At 37.2% G+C, this 25,215-nt stretch overlaps 1 protein-coding gene and 1 long non-coding RNA gene across 5 annotated transcripts in view; one reads left to right on the plus strand and one right to left on the minus strand.

Annotated features, from left to right (window-relative positions):
- LOC109054040 (ankyrin repeat and BTB/POZ domain-containing protein 2-like) overlaps nucleotides 1–7,934 on the plus strand; it is a 49,604-nt gene extending 41,670 nt beyond the window's left edge. For both annotated transcript variants that reach the window (XM_042715711.1, XM_042715710.1), the window contains exons 8-18: nucleotides 969–1,070; nucleotides 1,978–2,074; nucleotides 3,791–3,926; nucleotides 4,535–4,809; nucleotides 4,996–5,174; nucleotides 5,408–5,513; nucleotides 6,032–6,134; nucleotides 6,263–6,353; nucleotides 6,451–6,519; nucleotides 6,776–6,889; nucleotides 7,641–7,934. In XM_042715711.1, the coding sequence (XP_042571645.1) occupies nucleotides 969–1,070; nucleotides 1,978–2,074; nucleotides 3,791–3,926; nucleotides 4,535–4,809; nucleotides 4,996–5,174; nucleotides 5,408–5,513; nucleotides 6,032–6,134; nucleotides 6,263–6,353; nucleotides 6,451–6,519; nucleotides 6,776–6,889; nucleotides 7,641–7,844 (1,476 nt within the window). In that variant the 3' untranslated portion in view covers nucleotides 7,845–7,934. The remainder of the gene's footprint in view (nucleotides 1–968; nucleotides 1,071–1,977; nucleotides 2,075–3,790; nucleotides 3,927–4,534; nucleotides 4,810–4,995; nucleotides 5,175–5,407; nucleotides 5,514–6,031; nucleotides 6,135–6,262; nucleotides 6,354–6,450; nucleotides 6,520–6,775; nucleotides 6,890–7,640) is intronic.
- Nucleotides 5,021–23,833, minus strand: LOC122135629. 3 transcript variants are annotated; one of them, XR_006153633.1, is made up of 6 exons: nucleotides 23,753–23,833; nucleotides 8,705–8,726; nucleotides 7,671–7,830; nucleotides 6,466–6,513; nucleotides 6,220–6,383; nucleotides 5,021–5,159 (listed from the first exon to the last, which is right to left on the minus strand). It is a non-coding gene; the product is annotated as an uncharacterized LOC122135629 (long non-coding RNA). The 3 variants fall into 3 exon arrangements; XR_006153631.1 differs by lacking the exon at nucleotides 5,021–5,159 and adding an exon at nucleotides 6,025–6,151; XR_006153632.1 differs by lacking the exon at nucleotides 5,021–5,159 and adding an exon at nucleotides 6,025–6,151 and having other exon boundaries at nucleotides 7,671–7,833.
- Nucleotides 23,834–25,215: the final 1,382 nt, after the last annotated feature.

The raw sequence follows: 25,215 nt of genomic DNA on the forward strand, positions 1-25,215 counted from the left end.
TATAAACCAAGTTCATTGTGATTAAATGTTGATTAAATATTTACTACTACTACTAATAATAATAATAGTAGTAAAACTGAATTTTCATGATTCTTTGGGGGAAAATTTAAAAAGGGGGAGGGGGTAAATTTCTTTATAAAGAGATCAAGTCTCTAAAGCAGCATTAATTAAGTATCATTAATATACTATTATAGTTTTATATATATATAATTTTTTGTTAAAGTTTGTCATTTTATATTTATAAAAAGAAGCAACTAGCTGAAATAAAGTAGATGTAAGTGTTTTTTTATGGTTTGTTTTAGTTTAGTTTTAGTTAACTGTAACAACTCTGCTCTGAACAAAAACAATTTTTTTTTTTTTTTTTAAATATTTAGTTTTTTTTTAGGCATAAAAAACAACAAAAATATTTAAAATGTTATAACTATAATATTTCTAAAAAAAAGTAATTGTTCAGCATCAAACTGAAAAAAAAACTACCTTCACAAAACCTTCTAAATTCACAGAAAAAAAAGATAGACCAGCTAAACAATTAATAATAATATTAATAATAAACAATCTAGCTTGTTTTTATATAGCTGTATCCCAATTCAGAGGCTGATTCCGTTGAAGGAAGCAAATTAACTTTAAAAAGTGTAATCTGGCATTTTCTTTTAAAAAAATCTTTAAAAATCGTATCATCACCGGTGAGAAATGAATCTTGGGACAGTCTGGGCTGCAAAGAATCCGTCTGTTATATCCTTCTTGGCCGGGAAATAAAAGATGCATTTGAAGGAGCCTTCGAATTTAGACAGCCTTTGTCACACCACTGTGATGCATTCAGTCTTCGAATGCAGCCTCTGAATTAGGATACAGTGTTTGTCAGATTGTTTCAATATATTAAATAATTTTTTCATGCTGTGAATGCTTTTTTGTTACACGTTTATTTTGCACTACAGCCTGTATGAAAACTGATGGTCTTTTGTGTTCAGGTACCCGTTTGCTCTCCCAAACACCCTTCAGTCCATCCAGACAGCCGCCACTGGGTGGCGCTCACATTCGCTGTGTTACATGGACATATATCAGTTGTGCAGGTAACAAGCTGCTTGTTTTATTGCATGATTTCTTTTATACTGCAACTAGACTATGCTTGAACATATACTGTTAGTTTACTAGTTTTAGGACACTTTTTAGTATTTGAAGTGAATTTAACATCTTATGGCGCTTTTCCACTGCGTGGTACGACTCGGTTCAGTTTGCGTTTCCACTGCAGTTTAGTACCACTTTAGAGTGAGCGGAATTATTCACCTTGTTATAGTTGCGCCGCCTCTACTGACGCGATTCCTAAAAAACTTTTTCATTCCACGTCGTCCCATCAAGCTCTCGCTGGATCCGCTCCTCTGCTATCAACGAGAGGAACGTATGTACTTCCTCAACAGACAACGAAACAGCCAGTTTTTGGTTGTTAAAAAAAGGTGTGCCCTTTCAAAACAGTTGCGTTCGATCCTTCGCTGGCTGTGCTGATTTAAATCTAGTGGTTCTGTTGTGTTTGTGTCGCAAGTTCAGTGATGCAGGTATTGACGATTCTCTCCGGCCAATCCGTGATCAGCAGAGCTTACACGTCACGTTTTGGTAACGGTACGGTTCACTTGAAACCTCAAACGAGGTGATACTAGGAAGTACCAGGTACTGTACCGTGGAAAAAAAAAGTGAACCGTACTGAGCCGTAGCATGCAGTGGGAAAAAAAGCCATTATAGAATATAAATCCTATATTATTTTTGCAATTTAAATATACTAACAGCTTTGGTCTGCAAATTTAAAATAAACCTTTAACTATACTTTAAGTAGAACAAATATACACCCAATATAGAACATTTGAACAAACCTTTTTTTTTTGATATAACATTATTTAATTGCATCCACAAAATGTAAGTTTCATCCATTGTCAGCAGTATTTTTTTTGGTTATCTCCTAACCTACATGTATGTCTGTATCTTCAGCTTCTGTTAGACGCCGGGGCGAATGTTGAAGGAGCAGCCATTCGTAACGGACAGGAGAGCAACGTTGAGACCCCTCTACAGCTGGCATCTGCCGCAGGTGTGTGTAGCACAACTCCCTCACTCATGCCAGCCTCTCCCATCCTCCACCAGCTCAGATTTACAGCCTGCCAGGGAAGGTTGGTCACTCCCATCCCAAACAGGAATCCCTAAAAATACGGCCCTGTGTTGGCAGACCAAAGCCAGACTGTACAGGCCACAAACTGTATGAGAGTTGATGGAATTGGGTCAGGAAGACGTGTTTTGCCAAAGCTCAGAGCACATGTTTGGTTTTAAACCTTAAATACATGTAGAGTTGTTAACCAGGAAGTTCTGCAACATTTAAAGGAGTCAAATCTTTTTTTTTTTACTTTAGTATGTACCTCTGTCCATACTACATTATCTAAACTACTACCCTATCTGTCATTCTTTCACTGCATTCCAGTGTTAAGGGCTTGTCCCTGTGCCCTAATCCCTTCGAAGGGTTTACCCTCCAGAGTTTGAGCTTCAAGGGGATGAAGGGTGTAGGGAAGGGACATCCAAACCTGTTCCTGGTGGACACTGTCCTGCAGTTTAGCTCCAACCCCAATTAAGCACACCTGAATCAGCTAATCAGTGTCTTCAGGATCACTAGAAAACTCCAAGCTGGTTGAAGCTAAACTCTGCAGGAAATTAGACCTTCTGGAACTGGTTTGGGGACCAAACCCATTCGGTTTGGAACGACCCTGATTGTCCTTTGGTGGATTTATCCCATTTGGGACACAGCGGAAATTCTTTATAGACCTTAATGAGGTTAGATGCCATATTAAATTTAACATGAAAACAAAGGCTGCAAAGAAATCACATACACTCTTGAGTATTTTGAGCAAGTAATTACTTCACGATTGTTAAAAAAGTATGTTATAGAACTGCATTCGCCATGTTGTCATTATCACGTGAGCTACCAGCTTCAGTTGTGTCACTTCAGTGCCTTCATGACCTTATGGGATAGTAAAGTGTCCATCATATGCACACTTCATAATCTCGTCAGAAGTACTAGGCTAGTCGGGTACTTTTTTATGATCACTGTGAATTCGAACATACTTCTTTTGACAAATACCATTTTTTGACTACTATACAGTAGGGGAATATGCAAATTTAGATGCAGCCTTACTGTATTAAGAATGGCACGCACTAAATAAAGGTCTCAGATCATGTAATTTTCACAAACTCACAACTTTCAAAAATGTCTTATGGAGTTTTTGTCTACTGAAAGTTGTTTTAGAAAGACATTTCATCATCTGTATGTTGTTAAACAACAGTACCTTTGAACCCACTGTACTTCTATCCCTCAAAGCCTAGTTTTCATTCCTGTCAAAACTTTAATATGGTGCCACCCTGACTGAAGTCTATACCTCACAGTGACTGGGAGGGCCATTTTTCTGAACTTCAGTAGGCATTCTTTATTGTAAATGCGGGTTTAATGTTAATATTTCATGTTTCTGGTGTCAAAAATCTAAAGAAAGCAGAGTCGATTTTAGATGAGGAGGATGTTGCGAGTTCTGAAAGTTACACTGTTTTCATAGTACATCAAGCTCTTTTATCTCGAAAGATCAAGGCAGGGTGGATTCCTTGTGACATGACCCTTCTAAGGGCATTACAATAATGATCATGAATTGCATTCTTTTCTTTTATTGTGGTTCTTTCTCATTTATTCTCCAGATCGGTGTGATCTCACCATCTGTTTATCATTTTCTCCTTCTCCTCTGGTCACTCTCCTGCTTTCACAATCTTGCAGGGAATTACGAAATGGTTAGTTTACTGCTGCTGCGCGGTGCCGACCCTCTGCTGAGGTCCCAGGATGGTAACGCACTGACATCATCGCTCTATGAGGACATGAACTGCTTCAGTCACGCTGCCGCCCATGGCCATAGGTAATACCTCCCATCATCCCCAGCAGCCTGGAACAGATCACTCCAACACACACACACTACTCACCCCCCACAACTCTCAACATGATCCCTTATGACAACTCATAGGCAACTGCATTACCACATCAGCTATCTAACATACTTTCTATTCATCTAACTTTCTATCAGTTTGTCTAACTTTGTCCAATCATTCATTATCTATCCTGCCAGTATCTATCTATCTATCTATGTCCAGTCATTCATTATCTGCTAGCAATCTGTCCATCCATTCATCCATCTATCCATTTTTGTCCAGTAATTAATTATCTATCTGGCTATCAATCCAACCATTCATTATCTTTCATCAATCAGCCTATCATTATATTCCATCTTTCCAGCCAGCTAGCTACCTCTGTATCAAACTACCTTACAGATCACTCATGTTCTACCCAGCCACCTATCTTGTAATCTATGCAAATATCTATCTACTGTATGTATCTACCCATCTACTCATCCATCAATCCTTCTGTCTATTCATATGTCCAAGCATTCATCTTCTATGCACCCATTTAGCTTTGTATTGACCTGCTCATCCACCTATCACTGAACTAAAGCATAAGTATGTTCTCCAGGAATGTTTTGCGGAAGCTCCTCTCTCAACCTCAGAAGGTAAGAGAAGATGTGCTCTCGCTGGAGGAGATCCTGGCGGAGGGTGTGGAGGCCGAGACGCAGGCGTCTGGCCGGAATGGACATTCTCTACCCCCTCCTCCATCCCCAAACCTCAGCCTGGTGTCAGAAGATTCCTTGCCCAAGCTTTGTAAGGCCCGTCTGAAAGCTCTGCAGGAGGCATCCTTCTACAGCGCAGAGCACGGCTACCTAGATGTCACCATGGAGCTCAGATCATTGGGTAAGTTAGATGCATGACTAACCGCAGAATCGTAAATAATTTACAGAGAACATTCAGAGTGTAGATGAAATTAAAAAAAAAAAACTTAAATATGTAATTTCTTTAATATGGTTATGAAAAGCTGAGCTATCCAAAAAGCATTTGATTATTTGTAAGCAATTCTTCAAATATTGTCTGATTCTGCAGGAGTGCCATGGAAGCTCCATGTGTGGTTGGAGTCCCTACGCAGCGCTCAGCAAAAGTCCAGAGCCGGAGTCATGCTCTCCCTTCTGCGAGACTTCACCTCCATCAAAGAGGAGGATTACTGTGAGGAACTAGTCTGTGTTGGCCTTCCTCTGATGTTCAACATCCTAAAAAACAGCAAGGTAAAAAACTGGCACATTGAATTTTTATGTCAATGGATGGTGAGCAATTAAAAATTGAACCTAGACTATGAATTAAAACATGTCAGTTCATTGTGGTTTGAAATTTAAGATATCTGAAAAGGACACTATGTTCTAAATTTTTCTTTTTTTGTGCCAGAAATTCAGACCTGGGGTGACAATGGGTTTAAATAACTCTTAGTTTAACTACCTTATGACTAATTCTTTCTCTATAGAACGAGGCAATAATCCACCAGTTGGGCGTCATTTTTAGTCACTGTAACGGTCCTGCTCCACTTCCTTCTATCCAAGAAAAGAAGGCAGCTCTCTCTGCTCAACTCGGTAATTCACTCCATCTTAGCACAGTAACATTTATGAATTTGCAGCATTTACTGAATCTACTAGTTACCCAGCATTGATTAAAAAACTAAAGTTTGTCAATGATACTGTGTTCAGTTACTTGGTAGTGCACTATGGAAGACTATTTCTGCCACAGAATAAAAAATAAAGGTAATTGTGACCTTTTGTCTCACAATTCTGCCTTTTTTTTTCTCTGAAATATTGAGATATAAACTCGCAATTACGTGTTAGTCAAAATTGCAAGATGAACTTAGTTCTGACCTTTTTTTTCACAGAAAAGTTATCTTGCAATTCTGTTTCTTGCAATTTCGAGTTTTTTTATATCACAATTCTGAGAAAAAAAGTCAGAATTGTGTGATAAAAAGTCACTTTTTTATTATTCAGTGGCGGAAACAGTCTTACATAGTGCACATTATAGTTGCAGTTCATTTTTATTTCTGTCTGTAACTGATTACTCTGGAAAATCTTGGGCCTGATGTCTTAGATTCATCTTTTTGCAGACCCTCACTTCCTGAACAATCCAGAGATGTCTGACGTGACGTTCCTAGTGGAGGGCAAACCGTTCTACGCTCATGGGGTTCTGCTGCTCACGGCTTCCGACAGGTGAGTCCGTTACCTTACTAACATAAAAGAAATCTATTATCTCGTAACACAGGTCTCTATATGTAAATAATATTTTAAAACATACATTAACTGTTAAGAATAAAGCATGTTGTCTGCTCTGAAATCAGATTCAAAAGTCTGCTGGAGCTGAATGGGACGGACAGCACTCAGCCCCGCAAGGAAATCGAGATCAGCAACATCAAGTACAACATCTTCCAGGTAAGATCAGTTGAATCCTCGTTCAGTGGGCTGAGACACAACAGGGTGTTCCAAGATGTAATCAGGAGTTTATCACTGTCTCATCATGTTTATCCAGATGATGATGTCATACCTATACTGCGGGGGGACGGAGTCTCTGAAGATGGCCGTCCCAGAGTTCCTAGAGGTAAGACAAACAAGATACAGGCCAACCCAGCTTAATATTTAAAAAACAGAGAGGGGTCACAAGGTAGATCTTGGCCATTCATCCACAGTCACTGCCAATTCATGCACTGGAACCTCTTGAGTTTACATGCAGTAATTCAAGATGAAACTTTATCTTCACAGATTCACTGAGACTCAAAAATAAACTATTTTTGTAGAATGAAGCAAGTATTAAAACAGAAGAAATCATTGTTCACTCCTTTGTTTGCGTTCTGTAGTTAATGACAGCAGCCAGTTTGTTCCAGTTGGGAGCGCTACAGAGGCACTGTGAAATTATCTGTGCTCAGAACATTGACCTCGACAATGCTGTGAACATCTACCACACTGCTAAGGTAAAAATTATGTAATATATACAACTATAAAAATATATATACAACTATAAAAATATTAAAATGCATATCATTACATAAAATTATTTTATATTCTAAAATAACTATATAACTATATATATATAGTATCGGAAAAGTATCGGGTCAGTTATTACATAATTTTACGTTCCTATTTTATATATATATATATATATATAAAATAGAACGTAAAATGATGATGTAATAATGACCCACTTTTCCTTTGTTACAACTAAAAAGTATTTCTGTAAAAAAAGGTAAATTGCTACCATTTACACTATTTTTATATATATATATATATATAATATATATATATATATATATACACATACAAGAGATGAATCATTACCACCACAGGGTTTCTGTAGGTAAATTTAAGACAAAAAAATTATAATAATAATTGGGGGAGTCATGGCCTAATGGTTAGAAAGCTGGACTTATAACCCAGATATTTGTTCTCATTTTAAGCATAAACTCACTTAATTTTGTTCAATTTCTCAGAAAAAAAGACTTCTTTTAGTATGTTTTTATTTAATTTTGTTGTATCTTGATTTCAGGATGTTTAGATGTTTGCACTGTGCTCCAATTTAAGACCTTTTTAAGGCCTTAATTTGTGGAAGAGCAAACTAAGACTTAAGACTCACAAAAAAAAACAACCCTGTATCGAAAGTGTCTCTCTCTGGTAACTGAGTGCATAATTAGATTTTTTTTTGTGTGCATGTGTGATTTTGTCCAGGCTCATGGTGCGGTGGAGCTCAGTGCATACTGTGAAGGTTACTTCCTGCAGAACATGGCAGGTCTGTTGGAGAGGGAATCCTTCCGGACGCTGATACTGGGGTCCGGGACACGGAGTGGGTCTGGAAAAGACTCCCTTCTGGAAGAGCTGGAGGCAACATTAGCACGCAGACTACGCTCACTGCTAGTGACTTCTCGTGTGTGAAAGGAAAAGAGAGGAAAAAATAGAAGGAAGTAAACAATAAAAGACATGAATGTGTAGATGTTAAGACCAAAAAAAAAAAAGACTGAGGAACTATGAAAAGGAAATGCTCTTGAAAAAAAAACATGGACGGACTGACTGAAGTTGAGCTTTGTGGACAGTTTCATGAATTCTACAAATCATTTATTGGACGCAAGCTTTGGGAGCTTGTAAAACATGACATAAAATGCTGCAGTGTTTGTGTGGCTAAAGCTATCAGAACTAAAGTATGTTGTGTTAAATTGTGGACAACAGTTTCCCCACACTTAAACAGATGCCATTTTGTACAGAGTTTGAGTAAAGTGGGAGGCTAGAACATTTCTCTTTTTTTAAATCCATAATTGTTTTATTTTAAGCTATTATAGATGAATCTTGTAATGGAGAAAGACAAGGACATTTTCTATTTAAAAATGTGAGATTATTTAAGTTGCCATTTTATCTTGCTTCATGCCAAGCAAATAAAGTTATATATAAGCAAAAAAAAAAGTGTCTAAATTATATACAAACAGCAAGACCCATCAAAAACAAGTATGGAAATATTACAATAAGATGACATTCTATCAGTTTCTCAATATATGTATTTTTTGTACAACATTGGTGCAACCTACATACAAAATACGTGAATTAAGAACTGTGTGAAAACAAATTAGCAGAATTGACTGCAGGAAACAATAGAAAGGAGATTTGACTTTTTTCAAATCTTTAAAAATTAGACTGTGCTGCCACCTTCTGCTTATTCAGAGCACTGCAGGTTAAACTGCTGTCTGCTTTCTAACTTCTAAGTGTACAAAGAAAAAAGGGAATACAAATAGACCTCAGCTTACCAGGCTGGGAATTCACAAACACCTAAAGGGAATAAAACCACAGAGGTTTGTGAGACTGTCATAGAAATGCCACATGCTTCGCTCACTTATTTTTAACAGAAATGAATAACACCAGTCCTGTCTCTGGCCTAATAGAAACTGATTACACAGAGTGGGTCTCCTCATGAGATCACATGACATGGAAGTCGGTTTCAGCAGTTCTTGATGCTGTTGTATGTTCTGAATATTTCTACAACAATTTCAGTAACTGAACTGAAGTCCAACACTGCTATAAGGATGCAACAAACCAAATATTAAAGCAATTTAGCTGGGTCATTCCGTGTCAACTCAACCAGAGGTCCAGGCTCAAATTTTTGATTTTGTTAATATTTTTATTCTGAAGAAAGAGCAACATAAATGGTAACGTAAGCCAAAATATTAAATGTCACAGATATATTTATTTACGGAGTAATCCACTATTTTGTAGAGGGGGCTCAAAACAACAATTTTCACCTGGGATTTGGAGCAAAATTACAGGAGGGTAAAAAAAAAGGGCACTTTTGAGCACGTTTACATGCACACCAGTAAGCTAATAACTCACACATATCAGCTTATTAAAATAACCAGGTTTCCTCATTTACATGCACATCATAACCTGACATAGCAAGTAAGCTGTGTTTACATGACCTTATTAAAAATAAATAATTTCCCTTTAGTGATGTTAAAATAGAATCATTTGTGTATCTGACTCTGATTATTTCATGTTTGTCAGTTGTGATGTTAAAGCTTGCAACATGTCAGCACGAAATTTAAAGCTCATATTATCCTCTCATGCAGTTATATAGCAGCATATTGACTGAACCACTTCTACTTCTGCTGCACGAGATGAGAACACTTTCATCATTTGTCTGAGTCATGAAAGAGTCAGCTTTTGTGATATATTTCCTTTCTTCACTGCAAAACTTTTGCTCTGTCTAGATGCACTTAAATCTGCACTAACGATGCGTTCCTGTCAGGTATCACACATGCACACTTCAGTAAGCCGACAGAAAGCGGGTTATTGTGTTTACATGCCGAGCAAAATCGGGGTAAGAGGCAAAAAACTACCTGTGTTGACCAGTTTATGCTTACCCTGTTTATGAGCTTACTCTGATAAAAGAAAACGGGTTACCACGTTTACATGACCACGTGCATTTTCGGCTTAAAGGGATACTCCACCCCGAAATGAAAATTTTGTCATTAATATATGTATGCTCTTAGTATATAGTATGCTGTTCTGTATCATCCACACCACAAGGATGCACTGTTTTCTTTCAAATCAAAGCTAAATACACTGCACAATGTATAAAGAAGCAGCTAAGTTTTTTATTGAGTGAAAGCTAAAGCTCTGAATGTGGTGGAATGTGGCGGAATGAACGGCGCAGACGTGCGTTTCATTTACTAGTTTGCTACTGAAGCACGCGAAGCACTCGTGGTTGTCGTCTGAAGTAGCTAGTGGTACGGAAGTGCTAAAAAATCGCTAAATAGTATTTTTGCCATTCCATTTCTTTTACTGTCTATGTTTAATATTCACATACACTAGTCCATATTGCGGTTTGATTGAAGTGCACTGAATTGCATTTGTTTTGCATTGTTGCATGTTATTTATTCAATATTTGATGAATTCCGTGACATTGCTCGTTACACAGTAAACTTCTGTTGTGTAGCACTTTAAAATGTACAAAAATTAAAGGGTTTGTTTAATTTTCATTGGTGAATTCCGTGACACATGGAGAAAATGAAAATAAACTAAGGCTAATAAAATTTTAGGGGAAAAAAAAATTTCAAAACCATTAGAAAAATTAAAAGGGCCGCAGATTGTGCCCTAAGGGCCCTACAAATATCATGCATCTGAAGCTATAATTTAATACTAAGCAAGAGTATAAATTATATAGGGCCTTTTTAATGGCACTCACTTGTTTTTGTGAAGGACCCAAGAAGGACCATGCAGTCACTTTCCACAGGCACACTTTATGTTTGGTTGAAATAATCCTTAAGCATGTTAAATGTATAATTCCCTTCAGTTTAATTTAAATGTGTAATTAAAATAAATAAATAAATAAATAAATAAAAGTATATTTTAAAGTTTACAATTAGACAGCTTTGCGTTGTGTAGACCAGGGGTTCTCAAACCTCTCCATGAAGTACCACGAGCACTGCACGTTCTGTATGTCTCTCTATATCTGACACACCCACTTCAGGTCTTGCAGTCTCCACTAATGAGCTGAGGAGTTGAATCAGGTGTGATAATTGAGGGAGACATACAAAACATGCAGTGCTGGGGGTACGTCATGGAGAGGATTGAGAACCCCTGGTGTAGACAATTGCATAGTGAAAATTACCCCAAAGCACCACCTAGTATCCAACCTACTCTAATACTATTATAACCTGTTTAAATTTTAACAAGGGATCTACAACATTAAAGAAATCCTTAATTTATAACATGTACATGAAAAATCTAAAAGATTGGACACAACTATGGGACACGGTCATGCAGCAGCCTATTTTTCTCCTATATCATGTGTGATTTAAAGGTAATGGACATTGCTGCACATGCAGTTCACCTGATAATGGACTGAAGTGTATCAAATTAATCAATTTCACATCTAAGAGTTAATGCTTCAGCATATGTAGTTAAAGTGAATCTGTTAAACATATTTTATCAAATTAACCTGATGAATTTTAATAGTGTTGTGTTATTTTGGTGAATTGCAAATATAAGAGAATGTCAAAATCAGACGTAGGTTCAAAGGATGCAAATAGGCAAGCTGATAGCCAACATATAGATACTCAAAGTGAAAATACACGCCATTCAAAATGTGCACCTGTTCCTACTGAAAAAATGCTAGCCCATCAGCAAGAAGAACAGCAAAAGAGCTCCCTCTCAATGGAAAGTAGAAGCTCGAAGTGCACGTGAGCGTCTTAAGTCAGATGTATTGGAAACTCAGTTGGCTATTTTAATTGATACTTTGGAGGCAGCTAAAAATAAAGTCCTTGGTGCTTATGATGTATTTACAAGTATTACATGCTGTTGAGATGAGAAGAAAAATGGATGGTGGCCCACCTGAAGGACATCACTGGACCCTTGCTGAATCCTCTTCAGTTTGCCTACAGAGCAAACAGGTCTGTGGACGATGCAGTAAACACTGGATTGCATTATGTTCTGCAACATCTAGACAGACCAGGGACTTATGTGAGGATCCTGTTTTTGGACTTCAGCTCGGCCTTTAGCACTATCATTCCAAACCTCCTCCTGCCCAAACTAACTCAGTTCTCTGTGCCCACCTCCATCTGTCAGTGGATCAACAGCTTCCTGACAGACAGGCAGCAGCTAATGAGGCTGGGAAAATACACATCCAGCACCCGTTTAATCAGCACCGGAGCTCCCCAGGGCTGCGTTCTCTCCCCACTGCTCTTCTCCCTGTACACTAATTGTGACGAGTCTGCTTACAGACATGAGGTTAAAGAGCTGGCTGTCTGGTGCAGTCTCAGCAATCTGTAGCTCAACACGCTCAAAACAATGGAGATGATAGTGGACTTCAGGAGGAACCCCCCTGCTCTCCCCCCACTCAGCATCATGAACAGCACTGTGACTGCAGTGGAGTCATTCAGGTTCCTGGGCACCACTATCTCTCAGGACCTGAAGAGGGACATTCACATTGACTCTATTGTGAAAAAGGCCCAGCAGAGGTTGTACTTCCTTCGCCAGCTGGGGAAGGTCAACCTCCTACAAGAACTGCTGAAACAGTTCTACTCCGCCATCACTGAATCCGTCCTCTGCACTTCAGTAACTGTCTGATTCAGCTCAGCTACCAAATCTGACCTCAGAAGACTACAGAGGGTAGTCCGGACTGCTGAGCGAATCATCGGTACAACCCTCCATCCTATTCAAGAACTGTACTCATCCAGAGTTAGAAAAAGGGCTGGCAAAATCACTCTGGACCCCTCACATCCAGCACACTCCCTCTTTGAACTGTTGCCATCTGGTCGACGCTACAGGGCCCTGAGCACCAGAACGACCAGACATAGGCAATCCATCTCATGAACACTTGACTATAACTGTGGAACACACAACACTAAACACAACACCCCATTCATTTCATTGAGTTTAAACAATCCTTTATGGCACTTATTGATAAGAAAAGTCTTTCTTCTGATGACGAGATGTTCTGACTGAGTCTAAGGTGGGAGCGATGGAAGAGAAACTTGCACAATCTGCAGAAAATAGACGTACCACGCACATACGCACCTTTTAACTTTGGGAAACCTGTTATAGCTGAATTGCATCACTTCTCTGATGCTAGTACTCATGGATATGGTCTGTGCTTTTACTTGAGACTTAAGAATAAGGAAGGTGATGTTCATTGCGCTATAGTAATGGCAAAGTCAAGAGTTGCACCTCTTAAACTTACAATGGTCCCTAGATTGGAGCTTGCTGCTGCAGTTGTTTCTGTTGAGGTAAGCAGTGTCCTCAAGAAAGAATTGGATTATACAGTTATCGAAGAGACCTCCTGGACAAAGTCTAGTGCTGGGATATATAAGCAACGAAGCACGTAGATTTCACACTTTTGTTGCAAACAGAATGCAAAGAATATGCCACAGTACAACTGTTGAGCAGTGGAAATATATTACAACAGAGGAAAATCCCGGTTTGCTGGTCCAAAATTTCTATGGGAGAAGGAAATGTCTGTACCAGCCGAACCTGTTCCTGAGCTTTTATTAGGAGATCCAGAAGTGAAAACCATTTGTACTTTTAACACAAAGTGTGTTTTCTTGTCTATTTTTTTTGTGTGGGGGAATGGAGGAATACGTAACAAAGAAAAGGAAAATCCACATGGAGCCTCTCATCCCAGTCCCAGCTCTGAAGAACACTGCCAACCACTAAAGGATCCACTATAATTTGATTTATTATATTTCTTTAACACATGCAGGAGTAGCAAGAACAAAGCAAACAGGCTTCAGGAGGGGGCATAGCCAAATAACAAACAAAACAGCAGCTTACTACATTTTGAAACTAACTTACCTAGCACAGGGACAAAAATAAATAACAAAAAAAGACAATATACTTCCTTAACTACCTAACTTTTCCAAAAAACAGGAGAAAAGGAGTTAAAAGAAATAGGCACCCTCCTCCCTACAAGTTATAAAGTAGACAACTTAAATATTGAAGACAGGACTACAGAAGTATTAGCAATATTGAGTGGAGTCCAACAGTTTAAGTGGGGGGCAGCAAAGCAACAGTACACAAACTGAGACTCTAGCACAAAATTGGCATTAGGCATCAACTAAAACAGTACCAAAACCACAACACTAGTCTGGGGCTGCAGAGAGGGTCCATGCAGGGAGAGGGAGATGGCTCAAACTTTCTCCTTTCCTCTCTCCCCCAACTGTGCTTTCTTGGTGGCTTTTATAGCTGGTTCCTCTCTGGAGGAGCCAGTGAATGAGTTGATTGGTCATCACGAGTATCAGGTGTCAGTAATCAGCTCCTATCAGCACAGCACAGGAGAGAAAAGACGACTGAGAACCAACAAGCTCTTGACTGACCCCAGAACAGTACAACTACGTCACAGGACGAAACCATTTGTACTTTTAACACAAAGTGTACAGAAAATTTTAACCATTTGTACTTTTAACACAAAGTGTAGAGCTGTGGCTCGTCTTTTAAAGAGCGTCAACAAAGACAAATCTAGTCATCTCAGTACTGTACCAGAAAGACAAAAGAGCTTCACATAATCAAATGTCTGCAGGAATGTTCCTATAAAGATAAGATAAAAGAAATAAAAGGTGGAAGAAATGTGTCGTCATGCAGTACATTATATCCTCTTGACCCTTTTTTGGATAAAGACAGTGTGCTTAGGGTGGGAGGAAGATTTGGACATTCAAGTTATCCAGACTCTGTGAAGCATATGTAATTTGTAGAAAGCACAGAAGACCTGTTGAGGAACAGAAAATGGCTGATCTTCCCTTAGAGAGAGTCGATCCATTGCATCTGTTTATGTATACCGGTATGGATTGTTTCGTCAGGACAAAGTATGCACAAAAGATATGGCCTTCTGTTGACTTGCCTCTGCTCCCGTGCTGTACACATTGAAATGCTTAATGATATGACAGCAGATTCCTTCATAAATGCTCTGCGCATTTTGAGCGCCATAAGAGGTACTGTTCGACAACTAAGATCTGATCAAGGGGAGTAATTTTGTGGGAGCAAAAAATTAACTGAAATCTGCACTTAAGGAGATGATTACAGAAAGGGTGACAGCCTTCCTGTCGGGAAAAACAGTTCGATTTCATTATGAATGTACCTCATGCAAGTCATGCCGGTGGCGTGTGGGAACGTCAGATAAAGAACAATAAAGTCTGTGCTAAATGCTATTTTTGCTCTTCATCCAGGGAGATTAGATGATTCATCTTTAAGCCTTTTTTATGACGCAAATGGCAACTGTAAATAGTAGACCACTAACTGTTGATTGTTTTAATGATCCCAAAAGTCTAAGACCCATCACTCCAAACCATCTGCTCACATTAAAGTCAGTTACTGCTTTGCCTCCACCTGGTAAATTTGTCAAGGAAGATGTGTATGCACGGGAAAAGATGGAGACATGTACAGTGTTTAGCGGAAAAAAAAAATTCTGGAGTCGTTGGCACAAGGAATATCTTCTGAATATAGTTGCTGGACAGAAGTGGAACATATCTAAGAGAAATCTTCAAAATGACATTGTGATGGTTAAAGAAGAGGACTTACCCTAGAAATGAATGGAAGCTAGGTATGATACAGGAAGTTACTTATAGTGATGATGAACTTTTAAGAAGAGCTAAGGTGTTTTAGGTGATTCAAAGCTTAATGTAAAGGGCAAGCGTATTAATAAACAGGCCATAATTGAAAGACCAGTACAAAAACTTGTTTTATTAATGGAGGGAAATAATGGCGAAAGGTTTTCATGAATGTCATTTTAAAATTTCTACATTATGTATATCTTTGAAATTTTATTGTTAATTCAAGGCCCTTTTTTGTAAAAAAAAAAAAAAAAAAAAGGGGGAAATTATTCATGCTTGTATAATTTGGTGTGAAAATTTGCACTTATAATTTGGTGGGAGTGTTAATGATTTGATTTTTTTCTCTTTTTAAGTTTCCATAATATTTAGATTGGTGTTGATTATTTTTGATATTCTGTATGGGATTTTCATTTAATTTTTTTGTTATAGTAATGGAAGTCTTTTTATTTTGATGGTCATTGGCGGTGAGCGGATATATTGCGAGTATGTGCATTTCAGTATGGAACGAGACCCAGATGCCCATGCTCATGGCATTAAAGGTTTATGGTTCGCAAGGAGTTAAAAGGATTTAGTTCCTGGGTTAAATGAAGAACAAGGTATAATTAGACCTCTTGTTACATGTAATATATATTTATTCTCTTATGTTATTTAAATCTTTTTTCCTTTGTTGTAAGATTGTTTGTTATTTTGTATTATGTTTGGGTATGCTTAAGTAATGTGTTTACTCATTTGTGTTTGGTTTCAATGTGTTTGTTTTAAGGTTTATTTACTTGGTGTTTGTTTTTCTTTTTGTACAAGCTCTTACGGTTGATTCTCACTGAGTTACGGTGATGTGCTACATCTTACAGCATTCAACGGGTGAACTTATGTGACGAGCATGCAAATCAAAAGTGTGGGAATCACCAGTTGGAGCATTGCCGGGTCGACTTCTGTGTGAAAGCAAACACGTCTATCCTTTTATTAAGCCAGGGAGCTACAATGTGCCTGCTAGAACCCCTTCCTCCGTATGTATTTGAGTTTGGTCTGTGTTTATAATATGCACTTTAATATATTTTAATGTTACACCTTCTTATATAAAATAAAGCAAAGAACAAGTGTCTTATTTATTATACTACATAGCATTATACATCAGTAGATGTCCGCGACAAACAATGTTGATCTGCCATGGAAAAGTCCTTGTGGAGATTGAAAGAATAACATATCTTCTCCTGTTCTGTTGTTGTCTCCTTTTTGTAGTTTTAAATAATGATATGATATTTTTTTGCCGCCGTCGCGGCTATAATGCTTCTCCAACGAGCCGCTTCTTCAACGAGCCGCTTCTTCTTCGGCTTTTGCCGTGGTCTGTGGGTTACACCAGCAACATGCCTGTGGACACTGCAGACTAGCGGTTTGCATGTGTACTGCATGTCGACGCGGACAGCGACGCAGAAGCAAAGAGGGCTTTTGCCGTGGAGTCGAAACTCTGTTGTGTTATGGGTAACAGTCTGTAGATGGCGCTGCGGAGGCGCGGCCGCCATTATGGACTGAAAGCTGCTGAAATCATCATATGATCAGTTCTTTCAGTCAGTTCAAATGATAAGTTCTTCCAATCAGTTATTGTTCATTTTTAGAAATCTATACAAAACTTGAACTGATATTTATTGTTTGTTTGTTCAAATCTCTACCAGTGTAGAGGGTTTGCTGTTCATTTTAGAAATCTATACAAAACTTGAACTGGCTAGTAGTACACTAGTTTCCGAAAGATGGTCAGAGTTATTTTTTGTTCATGTGTGCATTTGCTAGATACATACACCTTTTTGACCAATGCTTCCATTCTATGTCAATGCCTCTTCTCTCACAAAAAGAAAAAATAAATACAAACAAACTTCTCATACACAAATGCACACACAATAGATGGTGGTGTCTGATTAATTACTGAGATCTTATGGGCACCACTTCCATTTTAGTACTGTTTATAGTTCATGTGTGCACTTGCTAGATTGCACATCTTTTTTTTGTACCTTTCCGTCTGTAATAGGACATTCACAGATTGTTTTTGTTCTTGCCATTGAAACGTTCACTGTGTGCACTTTCACTGAAGATGTTGAAAAACAAGTTGTTAATATTTTTGTGAAATTCTATGTAAAAGATGAACTGTCTTTAAAAATGCTCATTTATAATTTTATTTTTCCAAATTCACTAATGTCAAAATCAACATTTGAATAAATCTTATTACTGTGTGTCTGCAAATATATATTATTTCATGAATTTCTGTTATTCATATAACAAGGAAAATGCATAATAGAACATAAATATTGATTGATTAAAGGTTTGCAGTAATTTTATAATTGTATCTTTGCAAACCTTAAGTGGTAGGCTAATGAAGCCGATTCGGTGGGGGACATACCCTTACGAAAAAGTACTATAGGAATCTTATAGTATTTTGTGACAAATATTATAGTAATCTTATAGGAATACTAGGCCTATAGTAATTTGGGACATACTACAGAAGTATGATAAGACTACTATAGAAATACTATAGCAGCTTAAAAATATTATAGATGTATTACAGAACATCACAGAAGTATGTTATTTTCTGTAATACCTGTATAATATCCTAGAGCCGCTATAGTATTTTCTATAGTAGTCTTATAGTACTTCTATAGTAATATTTTGTCCCAAAATACAATTTTCCTAAGGGTAATTAGGCCATGCATAACCGACACATAGACGTATATTTCTTTCATTTAACGTCGGTCATCCTCATTAATGTATTTTAAATTGTTTTCATATTTAGATATGATGGCCAGAAAAAATTAAGTTATGTTCAGTTTTTGTTATGTTAAGTTTTTCAGTGCCATTGACTCCAATTATTTCTCGGCGTTTTGCTTCAGTTTTCAGTCCATAAATGGCGGCCGCGCCGTCACGTCATGGGGGCAACTGTTGCTGTGGAGCGTTCTATTGAGTTTCGCCTCTTGGCTTCTATACTCTTTGTGGCGGCCGCGCCGTCACGTCATGGGGGCAACTGTTGCTATGGAGCGTTCTATTGGTTTAAATCAGCCTAAACGAGCTGGTTATCAGAATCGGGGTGTGCTAACTAAGCGAGACATGCAAAATATGTGTGCAAGGACTGGAATTGGGAACCGCACATAATTTTCACCGTTGAGAAAACCTTAAAAAGTAAGGTAAAAGTACCTATTATGCTCACCAAAATCAAACATTGAGAAATTTTTTAGTGCACAAGATATTGGTTTCAGTACAAGAAGTTGTTAAAATAAAATAGTAATCTCTTACACAAAAATATTTACATTTTATTTTGAATGACAAAAGCATTTCAATTAAAATATACATCATTTAAATTCAAAAAGTCTGGCTTTCTTCAATCAAGGGGACATGATTGTACTTTTTTTTTTTTTTTTTTTTTTTATTAAGCTCACATCATGTTTTATTAGAAAATCTTGTTTATTTTAAGGGAAATTTTAAATAACTGAAAAAAAATTTTATTTGAAGATACAAAGTCAATCACACACAAACACAAAAACAGAAAATTAAAATCAAGCAACAAGGCCTTCAATTTGATCACTTATATATTCATAAGCCTCTTTCACACTGCGATTCCGGCAAATACACGGGTAATGTGTCCCGGCATTTGTACCCGGGTCGCTAGATTTTGCACTTTCACACTGCCAGTGATTACCCGGAATATGTGCGTGCGTTCACACACAACCCTTATAGGTCCCCGTAAAGACACGTGATATCAGGGTGTGACGTGTAATGTACGAGTCGAAAACGCTAGGCACGTTAACTTTCACTGAAGCTGGTGAACGATCTCTGCTTCAGCGCGGAAAGTGAGGAACTAACTGATCTCTGCTTCGTTACAGTTTGCACATATTTGTTTAGTCGGTTACGTTGATGTGAATTTTGATCTGCGTTAAATTTAAGCAAAGATAAGTTGCGTGATTAATAAGTAAGGGAATTAGTTAGTTCTGGTGTTCACACAGCGCTCGTTCCGGGACTGAACCCCGGCAATGTTACTAGGTCCCCGACCCGGGTTCAATCCCGGAATCAATCCCGGGACGTGTTTGCTTTCACACAGAAGTCGACCCGGCAATGTTTCGGCAATTTGCCGGGTCCGACGTGCAGTGTGAAAGGGGCTATAGTGAAGTGTCATTTAAACATCTCAAAATCTATACTAGTCCACATTCAGCTAAGTAACATTCAAAAATCAAATAAAACATTTAATTCATGGGGATGAACACAGATGAAACCTCTTTTTAAATGGATGTCAACTTATCTATGGTCTCTTTAGCCTGGAATACACTACAGGATTTTTGCCCCGATTTTCCACAGATTTACAGTCTGGAGAAGTTGATGCTAGTTGCCAAAGGTCAGAGCCAGTCTGCAGATTTAAGTTGACAGAATCCATAGAAAATCGATTAACTTAAAGTGACAAGCATCAGTTAATATTTAAAGTCTGTTCATGATGCATTTATATAGATGTTCAATGTGGAAGAGCTCAAAGAGAGCACACTGAGCTTAACTGGAGCAGCAACATTTTTTTTAAAATAATAAAATTCATGTAATATTTATTATGATGACAGGATTTTGCTAAATAACCTAGGTCATGTATTAAATTCAAACATATTATAATATGAACTATTATTAATAACAATATCTATGAAATTGTACCTTTTCTTATTGATGTCACACTGAAGCGGTGTGATTTTCATAGTAGTGCACCCCTCACCTAAAAATAATATGAAATCTTTAAAAATTACAGCAGTGTAAAAGACAGACCAGCAATAAACTGTCAATTTATAATATTATGGATGCAAAAGTACAAGCCAGTAATGCATGTGAAGTAATATATTAGCACAGCACACATCTTATACAGATAGTCAGCTAACTTGCTAAAACTATCTTTTGGAGCTAATGTAATTATTTCCCACATCCAAGTTCTTGGTTATAATATGCAAAAGTCTGAACATTAATCTCTTAACTTTACAATAAGTAGTGAAACTTAACCAAAATATCTTAAATATCTAAAAAAAAAAAAAATTACAATAAGTAGTGAAAAAAAAAAATAAAAAAAAAAAAAAATGCACATTTATGGGGCTCCTCTTTTGGTGAAAGTTTTTAGACAGCTTTCAAAATGTCCGCCAGACAGTGTGAACACATGGAGACAGATATCTCAATGTGCAATGATTTGATTGACTTATATTGAATGATAGTATATAGTAACAAACCTATCAATTGGTTAAAGGGGTCATAATATGATGCAATTTCAATTTTTCTTTTCTCTTAGTAGAGTTACAAGCTTTTGGTGCATGAAGAAGATCTGTAAAGTTGCAAAGACCAAAGTCTCAAATCCAAACAGATATTCTTTTATAAAAGTTAAGAGTCAACCACACCCCCCTAAAACAGCTCGTTCTAACATGCCCCCACATCTCTGTCACTATGTGGAAAGATTTGCATAACGCCGTTGTTCACGCAAAAAGAAAGAAGTCATAACGTTTATTCTCTCTGTTGCCACCGCTGCCATGTTGTGAAGTCGCTGTGTGTTCTGTTGTGAAAGCAAAACTACTTTGTTTGGTCTTCCAAAAGTGGACACGACTAGAAATCAGTGGTAAAGATGTATTTCAACACTGTTCCAGAACAGTTCAAACCAAATATTCACGTGTGTGCTGTGCATTTTATGGAGGATGAGGACTGTTTCCTGAACCAGTAGCCTGCAATGTGTCTGTGGCACAATGGCTGTTTCTATAAAGTTGGGCAGTTCAAACTTTTCAAGGACAGCCTGGTGCTTCTGACTCACAGCCTGTAAGTACGTTTTTTATATGTAAATAATTTGCCAATGATGATTCAAATGTGTGTTTTGAGCACTGTAGACTAAGCTTGTTGTTTGTTGTTTCTCAGATCACAATGTTTACGCAGCGTGATACGCAACGCGTAAAAAGACAGTATAAGTCATTATAATTAGTCATTATGTCCCAACTGAATGCAACAAATGCCTCGTTTGTAATGGGTTTTATTTGTTTTGTCTCATCTAGTGATGTCCGAAACGCAAACAAATCTTTCTATTTAACCAGATCTTCTTAGTGAACCGGTCAAACCAGTTCACCAAATCTATCTGAATCGTTTGAAACGGTTTGCGTCTCCAGTAAACACTAATCCACAAATAACTTAAGTTATTCGGTTTATAAACGTGCCTTACACTCCCTCTGACACTAAATAAATCAATATCCCGAGTTATTCAGTTTCTCCTAACAGTACATTGACTGAAGTGCTGAAAGAGAACCGATGATGGGATGTGTATGAGCAGCGCAGCTGGACTGAGTCTCGTGCTGCTGGGAGATGGGATAGTATGTTAAGGGGCATAACATTTCCGTCACACGCTTGAGGCATAAACACACTGCATTACACCAAATACACCAAATAATGTTTTTTTTAGCAGCATCATATGACCCCTTTAAGACATCAAGTAGGATAATAAATTATTTTTGCTTTTTATAATCTGAGCTCAAAAATGGAAGTGTGCTTAATGGGACGTGAGTTTAATGGGTACGTTTACCCTACTACAATACTAGGAAAGAAGATCGGATTGGTGTTTGTCTGCCATTCTCGCTCGGTCTGCACAGGGTGCGTGAACACACTGATGACGTATCATGTCTGTGCAAACAGGGTGCGCTGAGGTATGAAGATACATACATTGATAGGGCAGGTAGGAAAGCCAATTAAAATGCTCGGACCGAGCGTTTTGATTGGACGAACATTTCTTGGTCCTATGCCTTCCACAGAATATATAAATACAGATAAATACATTTACACCACTTAACTTGATGATTGCTATCGGGATGTGAAGAAATTTTCAACCAGCATAACAAAACATGTTTCTGAGGACAATCACCTATTGCACCTTTAAAGGGCCTTTGGTAAAACTAATAATGGTGCAGTGGATCGCTCCTAAATGAATCAAGTTTACAACGAATCAGTTGAGTAAATGATTCAGACTCACGATTCACAAATAAATAAATAGATAAAAACAGTATTTGGCGCTATCTACTGGCATAACAATACACTCCAGAAACAACCACTAAAATCCTCACCATTTATGCTTTACACCGCGTCTTAAACTGAAGCAAAAACAGACAAGAAGCACAAATCAACCACAACTAATCAGAAAGGTTTGCAGGCTCTCTGCAAGCAGCAACGAAATAAAGGGTTAGGCTACATAATCAGATTAATACAAAATAAACTATTTAAACATCATTCAAAATGCATATTGATTTACAAGATCATTGTCATAGAATACACACAGTTTAACCCCTTAACTGTCACCGTCCCACCTGTGGGACGCTTGGCGCTCTTTTATTTGTTGTCCTTTTTCTCTATAAAATCTTTTAGTAATCGTCATAAATTATATATCATTTGAAAGCTTAGAAGCCCAAGATTCATCCTGTGAAAACCATTTTGAAATTGGACATTGCGTTACCATGGAAATGGTACTTTAAAATCTTATGGCGGTCTCCTCACCCTTAGTGGGCAGTGTCAAGTGTCATATTACAAAATGCATTACGGTCTTTTAGAATCAAAACTTTTTATAATCTTGGCAACAAACATATCATTGGAAAGGTCTGAGTCTCAGGATTCCATATTTGGTGGTTATTTTGAGTATTGAAGTAAAATTCACATAGAAATCTTGGGAAAAATTCATTAAACAGAATTCAAAGGAGTTTTGATAGCTCCCAGTGGCTGTTTGTGGTATGACGCCCTAAATAAAATCTCACAGGAACCTCAATTTTTTTCATATCAACTTCAGATTTGGAACATAACTTATTAGACACAATGCTTTAATTTTATACCAATTTTAGAGTAAAACCTGTTATGTAAAATATTTATAATAAATAAAATAAAATAAAATGAATATAGCGCATTTTATTTACAGTACATTTAAACTTCTATAACTTTTTGATACTTCAATTTTTTGAAAAAACAATTTAAGTTGTTGTAAACAATTTAACAATTTATTACAACAATTTAAGTTTGGATAGTGCATTTTAATGCCTATTTTAAAAAATGGGGGGTGACAGTTAAGGGGTTAAATTTATTTTAAAAAATGGGGGGTGACAGTTAAGGGGTTAAATTATTTCATTTCTAAATGTTTGTTGTATATCACAATGTCAATGTTTGTCTCCAAACTCTTATTAAACATTTTAATATCGCCTTGTAGCTGGCTATAGAACAGAAACTTTGAAAAAAACAAAACAGAAAACTTACCTTTTATCGCGTGTAGAGGCGTCGAATCTGTCTGGAAACGCCGACACGGAGAAGCGGAGTGATACAAACAGTGAAAAGTCCCAGCACTGCTATCAGCACTCGCGAAGCGGAAGTGCTCAGCCAATCAAATTCGAGGACTAATTGTTGTATTTGGCACAAATGGAATCTCAAAGTTAACAAATATATTAACAAAATAGAACAACATTTATGTATTTTAAATATATTATTAGAATATTATTCAATATTTTTAGACCTTTAAGGACAATGACAACTGAACAGTTGCTCACTTGTATTTGACTTTGCATACCACAGTAAAAACATAAAAAAAAATATTAAAAAAAAAACAGAATATCTGACATGTTAAAATTAAGCAGATTAATTAGCCTAAATCAATCCACTACTTAGACTAAATCATAAAAGTTAGCAATTCTGTGTGCATACAAAGTATTTTTGTATAGGCCTATCCTACTGTAACTGATAAACACATCCACTCAGTAACATAAAAACATGAACACTCGCTATCATCCTATTAAGTGAATGAGTTTATTGTTTCATTTTTCTCTTTGAAATTGCTCACAGTTATGATACAAGGGGAATTTTACAACTTTAAATGCATGTTCCTGCTCTGCATGGACATTTATTTTTTCATTTAAGTTTTGCTTTATAACTGTATAAAATAGCAAAGTTAACAACAGGTATTGCTTTATTGTTTCATTTAAACAGGATGTCTGTAAACAGGGGGGGGTGGTGATCATAAGAATTCTTGTTGTTGGTACATGGTACAGATAAAAGGAAGCATTTTATAAACTGATAGCCTAACATGTAGACACTGCAAATGAGCATTGCTCGCTTACAGCGTACATATATATATATATATAAAAACCTTAGCAGGAAACCAGGAAGAGAATGAAAATATCTAGAGAGACTAACAGAGGGGGGGAAAATGTGAAGGCAGGTGTTTTTCTTTTTTTTCCCCCATTAAACAATGTAAGAAAAGCAGTTCTGAGAAAAGCGTGATTTTTGAGAATTGTTACGTCAAAGCCATGCAAAGAAAATGCGTGCATGCACACAGCAATACAAGTCAAAAGCAAAGAGCAGGAATGGCCTTTGAGCTTCCCGATGGCCACCATACCATATTTACAGTAAAACTGATCCAAGAACAGCTTTTTTGTCATCCATTGTACACACACAATGATATGAAGCTGACATTGATATAAAGAAGTTCATTTCCTCCCCACAGAGGCTAAACTACATTCTTAAATTACTGTTAAATTTGCTTTTTTGTGGTTCATCTGTTTTTACATACTGTTTTGATCTCTTCTGAAGCTAGGAAAGAAAGATTCGTAAAGTCCACGGTACTTTTACAAATCAAGACATAAGAAAGTTTCTTTAAACTAACAAAATTGTGTTGCCCTGATACAAACACATTATTGTCATAAATAACATTCAAGTTCTCATATATA

The sequence above is a fragment of the Cyprinus carpio genome, chromosome A25 (assembly GCF_018340385.1).
Source record: "Cyprinus carpio isolate SPL01 chromosome A25, ASM1834038v1, whole genome shotgun sequence".
Lineage (NCBI taxonomy): Eukaryota > Metazoa > Chordata > Actinopteri > Cypriniformes > Cyprinidae > Cyprinus > Cyprinus carpio.